At 41.4% G+C, this 14567-nt stretch overlaps 2 protein-coding genes and 1 non-coding gene across 9 annotated transcripts in view; 1 reads left to right on the forward strand and 2 right to left on the reverse strand.

The window, feature by feature from the left end:
* Window positions 1-5300, reverse strand: part of Qtrt2 (queuine tRNA-ribosyltransferase accessory subunit 2) — a 26019-nt gene extending 20719 nt beyond the window's left edge. For 3 of the 5 annotated variants that reach the window (XM_031363934.1, XM_031363935.1, XM_031363931.1), the window contains exons 1-2: window positions 5192-5300; window positions 4948-5072 (exon numbers count right to left, since the gene is read on the reverse strand). The gene's annotated coding sequence lies outside the window, so the exon portion shown is untranslated. Of the gene's footprint in view, window positions 1-4947; window positions 5073-5180 lie in introns of all 5 variants that reach the window. The other 2 variants (XM_031363932.1, XM_031363933.1) reach the window with 2 other exon arrangements.
* On the reverse strand, window positions 1957-2089 carry LOC116086749. The gene has a single exon (XR_004117101.1). It is a non-coding gene; the product is annotated as a small nucleolar RNA SNORA84 (small nucleolar RNA).
* Window positions 5301-5429: 129 nt separating the features above from the next.
* Window positions 5430-14567, forward strand: part of Ccdc191 (coiled-coil domain containing 191) — a 71899-nt gene continuing 62761 nt past the window's right edge. Inside the window, exons 1-3 of one of the 3 annotated variants that reach the window (XM_031363939.1) lie at window positions 5430-5684; window positions 7771-7809; window positions 13629-13770. In XM_031363939.1, the coding sequence (XP_031219799.1) occupies window positions 5595-5684; window positions 7771-7809; window positions 13629-13770 (271 nt within the window). In that variant the 5' untranslated portion in view covers window positions 5430-5594. The remainder of the gene's footprint in view (window positions 5685-7770; window positions 7810-13628; window positions 13771-14567) is intronic. The other 2 variants (XM_031363937.1, XM_031363940.1) reach the window with 2 other exon arrangements.

Genomic DNA, 14567 nt, shown 5'->3' on the forward strand with positions numbered 1-14567 from the left:
AAAAAAAAAAAAGAAACTGTCATACAACCCATGTACATATAATAAGTACAAAATTCATTAATAGCAAATCATAAAGAAAATTGAAGACATGTGTCTGGTAAGCATCTAATTTTACCACTTATTAAAGATGAAGAGACCGAGCCGGGCGGTGGTGGCGCACTTGGGAGGCAGAGGCAGGCGGATTTCTGAGTTCGAGGCCAGCCTGGTCTACAGAGTGAGTTCCAGGACAGCCAGGACTACACAGAGAAACCCTGTCTCGAAAAACCAAAAAAAAAAAAAAAAAAAGATGAAGAGACCGAGGAGATGCCCCAATGGCTAAAGCCCTTGTGTTGCATGGGAGAAAAGGAGTTTGGATCCAGAACCCATATAAATACTATGCAAGGTGTCAACCCTGCCCATAATTCCAGCCTCAGAAGTCAGAGAAAGGTACCCCCAGAGTAAGCTGGCTGGAGAGACCAGCTATACTGGTGAGCTCCAGGTTTGATTGAAAAACCCTGCCTCAAGGAATAAGGTAGAAAGATGGAGAAGGATTCCTGACCTCAGGCCTCCACATGCATGTGCACACACAAATGGAAAAAGGTTAAAGCAGATTTGCATACTAACAAATGTGCTTGTTTATTTCATATAAAGAATTAATATTGGCTTAATATTTGATATTAAGGAGATATACTTGAGTATTTTTACAGTTGATTAATTTTTTTATTCTTATCATCAATGCTTTTCCTATAAGAGTAGAAAACTTTGTATGTAGAATAAAAAAATGACAGTTTACAAGATACAACAGTCTTGAATCTAAGCTGGGGTGTTTGGAGTCACATGCTGTGAAGGTACACAAAGTATAGCTGTGTCTTCACAACCAAAACTGCAGCAATGTTCCACAATGCAATGCAGGTGAGTGTTGCAAGATGCACCTAAGATTATTTGTTTTTAATTTATATTTGTTATAAATATAAATATAAATAACCCTTTTCTGTTGCAAAATTTTTATGATTCTTCACCTTCATTTGGGCAAACCCATATGGGGTTGAGATTCACAGTTAATAACGCCAGTGCCTCGAAGACATCAGTTCTGAGATGCAGATGTTGTTTTTTATGTGATACAGTTCTTTAATTGGGATGTCGAATTCCCCAGAATTTTAAAGGTCACATTTAAAGCCCTCAGCTTAGGATACTGAATCCTCTCTGTGAACTGGAGGGAGATGCTCACACTGTCAGTCTTGAGGCTGGGTGCCCACATTCTGCTGTTTGGGGTTTCCTAAACTTTACCCAGATTATGGCAATTCAAATTGTTGAATGGCAATCTTACAAAAAATGGAAAGTGATTCCAAAAAGGGAACTGCATATTGTCATTGATTCTACTTTATGATGATGGAGTGAATACTGAGAAATCTAAACAAACCAGTTGTAATGGTAAAGACCACAGTCCCAGATGCAGGCTGATGCAGGAGGATACTGATGTCATGGCTAACCTGGGTTCCAGAGTGAGAGCCTGTCTCAAGAAATAAAAAAAAAGACAAAAGAAAAATGGACAGCACTAGAAAATACACCTAAAATTTATTTTATTACATTTTGTGTGTGTGTGTGTTTGTATACATGTACATGCAAATGTATGCTATAGTTCAAATTGTAGACTAGAGGACAGCTTGTAGGACTCAGTTACTCCCTCTCTCAGAAAGCAAACACTGGTCATAAGGCTTTGTGGCAAGCACCTGTAACCAATGAATCATCTTACTGGCCCTGGAAAATGTGTCTTAGCTGGAAATCAACACTTAAAAACATAAAAAACATTTTTTTCAGAACTTGAAGAACCAATATTTCCTACCCCCAATCATTGTTCAATGTTAGATACATTTTTCTAATTGTAACCTTTTTCTATACAAGTTTTTATTATGAACGAATGCATTCAATATAGCCATGAATGTACACTCATGTGCACAGTTGTTTTGTTTTTTTAAATAATGTGCCAATGACCGGGCTATGGCAGCTGCTGAGAAGAACCAGCTCCCATGCATAAATCAAAGGATTTCTCTTGCCCATTGTATCCACTAGAAAGCTGTACCTACACAACAGCCTCCAGCAACCACAGGGCGCTTTTAAAACACAATGTGGAAGTGATGGAATCCCGACCCAGGCGAAGCTCAACACGCAGATGACCCGCCTCCACAGCATCAAACAACTTTGTCTGCCTTTATCACCATGCCCGTCCCCTCCTCTCTTAGACTGCTGGACTTGTCCTTTTCACTTCACTTCTACCGATTTAAGTATTTAGGGGTCTTATGGGAGAATCTTAGGAGGCAGGGAAAACTGACAGGCAGTGAGCAAATCTGTGTTTCTGACAACTCCCTGCCCTAACACTGCTAATGCCAATCTGCCCACATCTGTCAGTAGGGAAAGAATCTTTAAATGTTGCTTGAGTGGATGGATTATGGATAGATGCCCCAAATTTGGTAACTGAATGCAGCAAGCTTGAGATGATCACATTTGGAGGGGATCTGGGGGGTAGAAAACGATAATATTTATAAATATTAAACATCCATCTCCCCCCCCACCTTCCCCATACAAAGTTAACAACTATGTACATATAGAAAGAAATTATGAAGAACTTCCAAACAATATGATGCAAATGACAGATGCCACAGTATTTTAAAATTCTTACCCTAATTGGTAGGGGAGAGAGAGATACACTAACAATATTAAACTTTATTAGGCACATGTGTTAAGAGTTTGGAAACAGCCATCAAGGGAATGGATGACAGAATACATACTATCCAAACCTGTTAGAAAGAAATACAGAAGAAATTTGAAGAAAACTCCTATTATTCAATGAAGGTTTTAAAAAAAAGAAGAATGAAAAGAAACCAATGAAGCACATCAAAAACAAAAAATACAGGTCTGGGGAATTGGCTTAGTGGTTAAAATAACTTGCTAATTGCTATAAGAGGAACCAGGCAGTTTACAATCATCTGTAACTCCAGTTCTAGAAAATCAGGGTTCCTATTCTCATTTGAGGGTACCATGTGCACTTGTGGTATACATAGATACATGTAGGCAAAAATACTCATAAACAGACAAGAAAAATAAATCTTTAAGAAACAAAAGAAGGAAGGAAGGGAGAGAGGCTGGAAGGATCCAGCAGAGAATGCTGGCACATATTTTTAATCCCACACCTGGGAGGCAGAGAGGCAGGCAAATCTCTGTGAGTTTGAGGCCAGCCTGACTAGAGAGTGTGTTTCAGGCGCCAGACAGGGCTATAGAATGAGACACCACCCCACCAAAAAAAAAAAAAAAAAAAATGCCGATCTCATCCATTGAAAGGCCTATCATAGTAGTTACGTTTATCGAGTATTTACCATGCTTGACACATTAACTACATTAACCCTCGAATCAAATACAACACAGATCCTATTCACCTATATCTTATAAATTAGTAAAGTGACACTAATAAAGTCCCTGTGGTGGTGTAAGTAAGAAAGCCCCCCCCCCCCACACACACAGGCTCATATATTTGAATGCTTAGACACCAGGGAGTGGTACCATCTGAAGGGATTAGAAGGATAAGAGTTATGGACTTGCAGGAAATGTGCCACCGGGAGTAGGTGTCTAGGTTTCAAAAGTACTTGCCAAACTGCTTTATGCCTATGGATGAGAATGTGCTTCTCAGCTACCGCTCCGGCGTCTGCCTGCATGCTAGCCTGCTTCCTGCCATGATTGATAATAATGGACTAAACCTCTAAAACTGCAAGCAAGCCCTCAGTTAAATGTTTTCTTTTATAACAATTGCTTTGGTCATGGTGTCTCTTCACAGCAACAGAACAGTAACTAACACAGTCACCAGTAGAGCTGTTCAGTAACAGCAGAGCTGTTACTGAAATCATAGAGGTCTAGTTTTAGAGACTATGATATAGGCTAGTGGCTTAGAAGAAACTGAAACTTGTCAAATGCAATGTTTCCATATTAACTGTGATAGTTCCCATTTTGCTACAGTGTTCTTTTCCCATCTTGCCCCTCTGCCTCTAATCCATCTTCTCCAAATTGATAGCCTTTCTCCATACTCATCCAAAAGTTTAAACACTCTTGTCCTCCAAAAATGGACATTGTATTATATGCACTTCTCTGAACTCTGCTTTTCATTCAGAAAAAATAGGCGCCCCTTCCAAACAATACCCATGAAACTAACTCTTCCAAAAGAACTACTACCCTCGAGTCAGCGGAAGGTCTGAAGGTAAACCATTCAACCATGTTCTTACTGGTCCACACTCAAGTTAGAGGGCAGGTGCTAAGTTTATGGGGCACACCTTTCCTTATCATTTCCTTATCTTACCAGTTTAGAGTTTGGTTTAGATTTCTTGGCTGAATGTTTTACACACATTGATTTTCAAACATTACAATACTCCCAGTGTTTAGGTACAATCCCATTTTGCCAGTAAGTAAGCTGAATTGCCAACAAGTAGCCGGGTCCAAAACTCCAGTTCTGAACCTCTACCCTGCCTTCAAAGTAGATACACCTTCAGTGGAATGTTCTTGACAACATCCAGGCTTAGCTACTTATGTTCAATTTCCTCTTAGTCCCATTAGCCATCCCAGGAGCCCTAGACTTTCCTATTCTTTTTTTTTTTTTTAAAGATTTATTTATTTATTTTATGTATATGAGTACACTGTAGCTGTACATGTGGTTGTTGGGAATTGAACTCAGGACCTCTGCTTGCTCTGGCCCTACTCGCTCCGGCCCAAAGATTTGTATTTATATGTATTTATATGTATATAGTACACTGTAGTTGTCTTCAGACGCACCAGAAGAGGGCGTCAGATCTCATTACGGATGGTTGTGAGCCACCATGTGGTTGCTGGGATTTGAACTCAGGACCTTCGGAAGAACAGTCGGTGCTCTTAACTGCTGAGCCATCTCACCAGCCCCAGACTTTCCTATTCTTATAGCTTCCCAAGTACCTGCTAAATTCAGAAAAACTTGCAGCTGAGAGATCACTATCCGGAAGAGGCCAGGAGAAAGGAGGTCCTTTTCTTTCTGAGATGTGACTAGCAATCACACTGGAAGACTCGGAGCTGGCAAAAGCCTAGACCAACAAGAAACCAAGTATTGACGAGGTGGGAACAAGACTGCAACGCAATAAAAAAAAGTGGGCGCTACTCACCCTTCCTCAGCATGGAAAAGGAACACTCACCCAACACTCACCCGTAAGATAACAAAACTCCCCTCAGGATCCTTAAAACTCTTCGCAAGAGATAACACGTGTTCTGGCTCTCAGAACTCTTGGCCCACTAAACCACCGCCTCCGCCGCAGAGCCAATCAAGAATTTCTGCGTCATCACCAAGCGCCAGATATAAGCAAAGGCCCTGCTAAAGAAGCCCAGGGAACTCCACCGATGCCATGGTAACAGCGCGAACGCAAGCTTCCCGCGCAATGCCTCCTGGGAGTAGTAGTTCCGGAATGTCTGACCCCTGTCTAGATGTTCGGTGACAGAACTACAACTCCCAGCACCCCCTGAGAGCAGTCTGGGAGGAGGCTCGGTTGTCACTTTTGTGGCCGAAGCCTAGGCCTGAGCCTGCAAAAAAATAAAAAAAAATTAAAAAATTAATGCTGCTGGCGCTCCAGGGAGGGTCTGCCTCAAAGAAGAAGATGGAGCGGAGTCGCTGGAAACGGTTATCAAGGAGACTGAATCTCAAGGTGATCCCAATCGGGAGCTTTGAGGAACATGGGCCGGCCCTAGGCGCCATACTGTCCTGAAGCCAGCCGCTTCCTGCCCTGCGCTTCCTCACTCTTCCCCCGGGGGCATCCTTACCTGGCCTTGGCTACCCTAGAGCCAACACAGCCCTAGGAAGCATGGTTTAAGGAGACATAGGATCTGTGTACTCACTACTGTGGTGGGCTGCATCCTGTAAGAATTATTTCCATCTAGGGAGAGGTCTCCTAGTGCCCATCAGGGTGAGGGGAGTTTACCACTAATCCTTACCTCTGCCACCAATGTTAGGAAACTTTCTGCACATTTCTCCCACTCTCCTTCAAATCTGAGTTAAGGGGTCTTTGAAAGGAAGAGAAATCATCACAGGAAATCCTCTGATGTTATCCCTTATATCTCTCCCTTCCAGTTTTACACCAGGTATAATGAACCCACATAGTCTATGTGGTTATATCTCAATACTTTATCCATATCTCTAAATTCCTCCAGCATTCAAAGATAGAGCCTCCCTGTATCTCTTACTTCTTCTGTGTATTAGCCCATAAAAGCATGGTGCGGGGGAGCGGGAAGAGGTGTGTGGGGGTGGGAGGAGGATAACAACAACAACAAAAAGATGCCATTTAAAACTTGGAACATAGAAAAGTCACAGTCATGCAAAGTCATAGCCATACCCAGTGTGCCTTCCAGAATACCTCTTTAACAGTCACAAAAATAAATGCTTTAAATGTAAATCAGAGTATTGAAATGGAGGGAGTTCAGCTTTCAATTGCAGAGCACTTTCACCAGCTACTCTCACCCTTCCTGTAAAAAGAAAAAATTCCTCTAGATGTGTGGCTTTTGTGGGGGCCTCAGGTAATCATTCTTGTGGGTTATCCTATATATAGCAACTGTGTGCACAGGGCACATTCTGCTTAGTGAAAACCATGCTCCAGATACTGGAGGGCACAGGCCAGAGCGTTAGAGAGTGAAAACTGAAGTTGCTCCGTTGCATAATAGATAGGACCCAAAATAGCATATGAATATAGATTTGATGATGAAAGGGAAAAAAAATTGGGGACAACTTGGAACTACAAAAAGAGGGATTTTTTTTTTTCCTGATAGTGCTCGTTATTATTGTCTAGAGTATCCTTTACTAAGAAAGTAAAACACAGGAGCGCCTTGAGATTCAACTGTGTTTGAATAGGATCAGCTCTTTGTTGCAGTGACAAAGTTATTCAGACAGGACAGCTGCATTCATTGTGTATAAGGTGAGCTGAAGGAGAAGTGTTAGGTAAGTGAGGGAGGATATTACACCCTGAAAACAACTTTCTTGTGCCAGTTCATTAGCTTGTTGTCCCATCATTTAAAAAAAAAAGAAAATACCCGAATATTTTTGCAAAGCGAACACCCTTGTTTGCTCAGTGATTGTTAGAGTTCTGGAAGCGTCTGGATGTCAGAAAACAGAGAGGAGGCTCCTTGTGGTCTTGATTTCTCCTTTCAGATTAAGAGCTGACTGGTCTGGTTAGAGATTTATTTGTTTTGTTTGTTTTATGCTTGGTACAACAGTAAAAGCTGAGTAATTTTGTTCCACACCCCCACTCCTGTTTTACCAGACAACATCTCAGGTATAGGGAGGACAAGGGAGACATCTGGCTACTTCTACACACAGGAAAGAAAGGACCGTCATAGTCGTTAAGCAGAAAATGACAGAGAGAGGTGAACTAAAGAGTGTTCGTAGGGGTTTCATGCGGAGTAATATTTCTATACACGTATATAGAATACATGCTTCTGTACTTCGACTCTTAGCCCTGGAGAACTAAAAAATAAAAAAGTAAAATGCTGATGCCTAGACTACAGAACTATTACATTACAATCTCAAGGTAGACCAAAGTTATGGGATGTCACAGACAAGGCTTCCTGTTCCTTCTGCCGTGGTTTAGTGTGCTGTCACTGCTGGTCCGTGCTGCACTTGAGAAGTTTGGGGGAAAGGATGAAGGCTACATTTCCATATACTTTAGTGAGAAGACAGTTTAAAAACAGTAATGTTGATGAAGCTATTGCTGTGCATTAATATTTTGTATCTGTTTTCTATAGTCTTCACTTGAGCCTGATAATGTGGGGCACTGGATTAAGGTAAGGCATTTCAAAATCAAATGGAAAGCATAAGGGTCAGGCGTAATGACAGATCTCCAATGTGCATACAGATGACTGTTGCTATTCCTGTGGGATTTTTGTATGTCACCTCAATTTTAGACTTTCTAACATCTTTCATTATTCTGTTGCATTTCGTGAGGTGGCTTAATATAAACAAGAAAACAAGTTGATACACATGCCCTTCCTCTAGCATGGGCATCACATGAAGAAGCCAATGGAGTAAGAAAAGAGAGATCGAGGGAGATAATGTTGTAGCCTTCTTCAGATACAAGGAAGACTGCTTTGTACTTATTTTTAACAAGGGGACCCATTGGCAAAAGCTACATGGGTATCACCAGAATTCTTTAATGTCAAGAGCAATTAAAAAATGAACTAAAAGTTTTCATAAAGAGGCATGCTTTCCATCACTGAGAGTATTGGAGTAAATGCTAAAGTTTCAGTTAATGTTACAGTAATAAAGAGTAAGCTTGAGCATCCATTGAGAGGGAGCTGGGTTACATAACCCACACAGAAACTGCTGTTACACTGACTTCCTGATCTATGATACCTTCCAGTCCTGAGATGTGTAGTTTTTAATTCAGATACCATTAAAAACACTTAATGGGCATATACCTTGGAGCGTCAACTTAGCAATTCCTTGTAATCAGTTTATTTTGTATGGCACATAGTTCAAAATCATGTGGTATTTTCCTGAGAGAATATTCTATCTGGCAGTATTTTGAACAAATGTTATCTACGTTGATGGGTGTTATGGGCACCCAGCCAGCCAGAACCCAGCCTAGCTTTAATGTTTTTTAGCTATTTACTCATTTGCTATTATTTGTTAAATGCCTACTAAATACAAGCTCAGGATGTTGAGTGCCAGAGCTGAAATGAGACACAGGCTAGAGTCTATAGTCCAATGGAGCATAAATAACTGACTTAAAGCTGCTATGAGAATTGAAGTTAGAAGAGAAGTATATGGTGGGAGGCATTAATCTCCACGGGGCCAGGGAAGCCATTCTGACCACTGCAGAAGCCCTGCCCACAGACAGCTAAGACAGATCACATTGTGAATGCCAGCCCCTGGAAGACCACTTAGCCTCCAGCAACCCTGGCTTGCATGTCAGTGTGCAGAGTCCCAGTACTGAGATCCTGCAGACCTTAGTCATACACTTACTTACTACCTCTTTTAGAATGAAACTCATGGATAAAGTCCATCCTGTCTCACTTCTATGATTCTCCTTCATGTAGCTATCAGCCAGCGGGACTCAGAGTTTTATCATTCCTCTAAATCTTCTGCACAAGCTCGTTCTCCATCCTGCTCACAAATCTCCCATCTTGAAAAATCAATAAGTTCTTATTTGACCCTGCAGTCAGTCCTGATTGTAGAGTCATTTTATTTTCTTATCTAATAGCTGCAGATATATATAATGTGAAGTCTTGGCTTTTCTACTTTCATTGTTCTCTCTTGTCCACAATTCTTTTTGCTTAGTTTCTGTTTCTTACTCAATCAGCAGCAGTACCTTACACATAAAAAATCTATTTCAGTTTCCATTCCACGGAAACAGTTCCAGATGACTTTTTTGACCAAGCTCATCATCTCTTGATAGCTATCAAACTTCTCCACTTTAATTTGCCTCAGCATCTATATTCTAGGCACATTTGTCCATAATATATCACAACTCTGGGTATTCCCTCAGTAGTTAATGTTTCCTCCTAATACTTCCAAATCCACTAGAGTGGCCCATCCTTTAAAAAACAGCTGTGAATTTGTTTGTTGGAAGGATGGTGAAGATAGAGAAAGGCCTCTCTTTAGAACACAAAAGGAAGATTGCCAGTTGCATTGTAGATTTAGCTGAAGTAAGTAACCATAAGTTTTAAGGTACAAAAAAAAAGGTAGATTAAACTGATCCCAACTTGGAGATTGTCAGTACAGAAGTGAAGGGATGGGGATTTGGAAGTAAGGCAGTAGCAGACCATCCATATGAGTAGGAAGGAAGAGAAGGTACTCTTTTAAGACCTTACAGATATGGAGGAGAATGGCTTGAAATGACTAAAAGACTTGACTGGGTGCAGTTTCAGTGTTGTGGGAACAAGAGGAATGAAGCATGGAGATGGGGTGGTTAACATAGAGGGATGCTTAACAGGGTTTGGACTGAGGGATGAAACGGTCTTTACAACGTGGTTTAGGTTAAGTGGGTGGCTAAAGTAGAATTGCAGGGAATGCTGTGATAAAGGAGAAGGTCCAGCAAACCTTGAGACTGAGATGTTGGTGAGCATCCACAGTGATGGAGAAATCACTTAGAATCAGGTAGGTGCTCGGCTAGCACTAATGCAGTATTCCATGATTTACAACTCATCTTTATCCTTTCTGACTCATCTTACTCCAGTACATCCTCCTGCTTGATTGAACTTTCTTCTTCCAATACTGTGCATGCCTCTCCTCCTCCCAAGTCTTTCTCCTTCCTCTGTCAAGCAGGTGCTCCCTCTGCTTTGTTACTTGCTGATACCTCAGCCTGGAGTAAAGGAACGTTTATTGAACATAGTTACTAACTAGTAAGCTTCTTACGGCTGGAAAAATAGATGGCTCAGTTGTTAAAGTGTTTGTCTTCTAAGCATGAGAACCTGAGTTAGATAGCCAGAATCCATATGAAAGGCAAGATAGGGTGGTGTTTGTAATTCCAGTTTGTAATTCCAGAAGCAGTGGCCAGCCAGCATTTAGCCTAATTGGTGGCTCCAAGCCAGTGAGAAAAACTACAGACAAGAGTGTCCTGTCCTGCACACACAGGTGCACATGCGCATGAACACACAAAATAAACCTATTTTTAAATCCGTCTGTCTTACTTTAGAACTGCTCTTGAATGGATTACTATGCAGATGGCATATGGAACCAAAAACAAAAACTTGAACTTTCTAAGAATGAAACGTTTACTTTTGTTTCCCCATAGTGTTCACTAGATTGCTGGAACACAGCTACAACAGAGCTACTGAAAGAAGAGATGACAAATGGACACAAGTTACTAAGATAGACTAGACCCCTCTTAGCTCTTATGTGTTTATTCTGGGGAAAGAATACTGTAAGAGAAGCACTGCAGACATTATTTCTTAGCCTTAGTGTTATCAAGTACATATTTTAAAGGCTTGCTTTGTTAGAACTGAGCAAACATTCCCTTTCATTCAGTTGTCATTTCCAGACCCTTTGCTTTTATCAAGATCAGTTTCCTCCTATTTCCCAAACTCTGCAGCACCTTCTATTTAGAACCTATACAAGGGCTGGAGAGATGGCCATGGGGTAAAGGCACTTGCTGCCAAGCCTTAAACACCTGAGTTTGCTTCCTGAGACCCACTGTGGAGAAAGAGAACTGATTCCTACAGGTTAGCCTAACATCACCCATACATATAAATAAAAATAGACAGATACATGGATATAATAAAGTTTTTTTTAAAAACTATACAGATTTCTGTTGAAATGACATGTCATCTAGTTATCTCTTGTATTCATAGTCTAAAAAATTTAATCAAGTCTATAAATCCACTGTTTTTTTTTCTTTTATGGGTATTAGTTTAAAAATTAAAACTGATAGCTTTATTTGTGCTTGTTTACATGTATGTGCATACAAGCACAAATACTATATACAAAGTCATCTTTCTTAGAACCTAAGAAGCTAAAGGGTAGGCCTAGGTCTGCATAGTCAGAATCAGTGCATCCTCTCATACAAGCCATAACATAAAGCCAGACAACCCATGGGCTCTGAGAAGTAATGTGGCAAACAGTCTCTATAGAGACTGGTGTCTCCTTCACTCAACTCTGGTGGTTTGGTTTTCTGTTCCAGATCACTCCTGTTCCACCTCCAACCCCTTCTACGCCCAGATTTTATCCTTGGATTTTAAACTTTATTGCTCTGCTAACATCAGAAACCTAGCAGAGGCCACACGAGAGCTAGATAACTTAACCTGTGGCAAGCTTTTACAAAGTTATTACCAAGTTCTCTACCAAGGGTAGGGGGCAAAGCCATTTCCAAAACAGGTCAGGAACACTACTAACACAGTAGTGCAGTATCGTGGAATAGACCTCCAGTTACTTCTTCCTTTACTAAATATTTCTTGGTTACTGACTGATTACTAGCATGAATCCGATTGCTAAGGGTTCTTATGAACAGTCTCTGCTAATGTTCTGTTTGCAGGCTATAATAGAGAAAGTACGTTGTAAACGATAAAAGATCCAAAGTTGGGGCAGATGAGAGAGGAGACCCAAGAGGAGGAGGTTACACTGGTTGTGGTGAAGCCCTGCTGAGAATGTGGCTTTTGAGCAAGAGCTAAGGGTGAGGGAAAAAGTGGGATGAGAATTGGTGGGAGAGATGTGTAGACAGAGGGATGGTGATTAGTGAGGCCCTGGTGTGGTGACACCATTGGAGTGTTACAGGATGAATGTACAAAGGGGTCAGTGTGGCTGAACAAAGTGGGCTGGTGAGACAACAGAGCTCACCGAGGGGTTAGGGGCCCAGGATCCTGAAGCACACTGTAAGGATTTGTCTTAATTCTAATTGGAATATTTAAGTGTTTTATGATGTGGCTCTCACTTGGAAAGGGATCACTTGCTGTGGTAAAGGCTGTTGCAGAGAAGCTGTTGGGAAATTCATTCTTTGGACTGAGGTGGTGACTGTGCAGATGATGCCAAGGAGCAAGGTTGTGAGTAGACATTGAAAGTAGAGTCAAAACATTTTCTAACAGGTGTGAGAGAGGGAAGGAAGGAGTCAGACAGACTGAGGGACAGAGACAGAAAGACACTGAGAGACCGATTTTAGGTTCTGGAAGACAACACAGTTTTGACTTGAAGAAGTAAATCCTGAGCCGTCAGTGCCAGCCTGAAGAGTAAATGCTCAGCAGTAACAAGAGGATGCAAGTCCTGGAGACACATACGCTAGGGTTCACCTATGAAGTAAAATAAAACCTCCCTACTCGCTCCAAAGGCTAAGGTGTTTTGCTCAACTCCAGTTCCCTTCCCCAGTCCTGGGAATTTGGTCGTGCTTTTATTAAACTCTTGTTGTTGAGTTAAAGCAATTTAGACTACAGTGGAAGCTATCTCTCTCAATTGTATTGAACCTGTGGCTTGCTTCATACTCAGTGGTAGTCCTTTTCACTGTAGGAATGTGAGGATTCAGCCTGTGGTTCCTGCTCACTTACAAGTCTCAGCAGTACAGGAACTGATATCAGGTATTTGTTCAAAATAAAGAATTCAGGGTTCAAGATCCTGTTGCCAATGCCCAAACAAAACTTACCCTAACATGTGCAAAGGAGGCAACGGGCAGATTATGATCGAAGTATGCCACATGTGTATGAATGTGTCACAATGAAACCCATTATTCTGGACAATTAATACATGCTAAAAAAATAAACATTCATTTTATTTATTGTGGTATGTGTGTGCAGTGCACACATGTGTATAGGCACCTATGTGTATATAGATCCATGTGCTGTGGCACCTGTGTGGAGGTCAGGAGTCAGTTCTCTCCTGCTGCCTTGTGGGGCCCAGGGATCAAGCTCAAGTAATTAGGCTTATGCACCAGCATCTTTCATCTATCCTGTTTCCAACTTACCTAAACAGCACTCTTAGAAACACTGGGAATGCTAGTTAGAACTTGGCCAACTCTTGCAATTAATTTAACATCACACATAAAACTAAAATATTGCCCAGAGTGTCAACAAAAATGGGAAAATTAAAGAATCCTACTAGTTGTCAGAAAAGCAGCCATTTTCTAACCCTGAACAAGGTTACTATCATCTGACGGATTTTTTTTTTTTCTGTTATCCTGAAGAGAGTGGAGAAAGCTTCAGAATTTGCCATTTCGAATACATATTCTACCAGAAATGCAGATTTGCCTGGAAGGTTTTGGCAACAAGCGGTAGATCTGGCAACATGTGAGCAAACAGAGTATCATGATGACATCTATGAAGAAGGTGAGAGGATGCAACTGCAGGTGTGATGTTAGCAGTACTTAAAGCTTAGCTCAGAACTCACTGCAAAGCATGGAGTGAAAGCTGCTCTGATCCTCACTGTTAACCTTTGCTTCTCTATGACCCTGAAGCAGCTTATTCCAGAGCTAACTCCATGTCTATGTGTAAGGCCATCTATAAAGATTTGTGTTTGACTCTGTGTATGTGTGTTTGTCTGTCTGTCTGTGTCTTCATATTGGTGTCTGCATGTTTACGAAAATGCTGGAGGAGGCCAGAGGTATCAGGTTCCCTGGAGCTGGAGTCACAAGTAGTTGTGAGCTGCCTGGTGTGTGTGCTAGGAACGGAACTTGGGTCGCCTGCAAGAGCAATCTGCACTTTTAACTCTAAGCCATCACCCCAGTCCCACAAGGCTGTATTTGAAGCCCACTGTGTTTCTTGAATTTGAAGGAGCCACTAGCAGGAACAATTTGATATAGTAGTTAACTGGTAAATGGTGTAAGGTATTGGCCCTATGGCACAGATGGCGGCATGTTAACTTGATCTGGTATTATACTATGAATTGACTTCTAGTTTATAGCCCAGTTCCGTTCCTTGTAAAGAGGCTCTAAAACTAGTTTAACTTCCTTGCCTCCTCAAAACTCCCTTCATTTGGAATTCAACATTTTGATTACTGAGTTACTGAACTGCACCACTTAAGCATTCAAGGGCTTGAGCAGAACCAGCAAAGGAGACTGGGAAAGAGAGTCTCGAAGGGAGAAGGGAAGTCAGAGGACGATGTCCTACAAGCCAACTTTGGTTTG

This window comes from Mastomys coucha, unplaced genomic scaffold (assembly GCF_008632895.1).
Source record: "Mastomys coucha isolate ucsf_1 unplaced genomic scaffold, UCSF_Mcou_1 pScaffold12, whole genome shotgun sequence".
Classification (NCBI taxonomy): domain Eukaryota; kingdom Metazoa; phylum Chordata; class Mammalia; order Rodentia; family Muridae; genus Mastomys; species Mastomys coucha.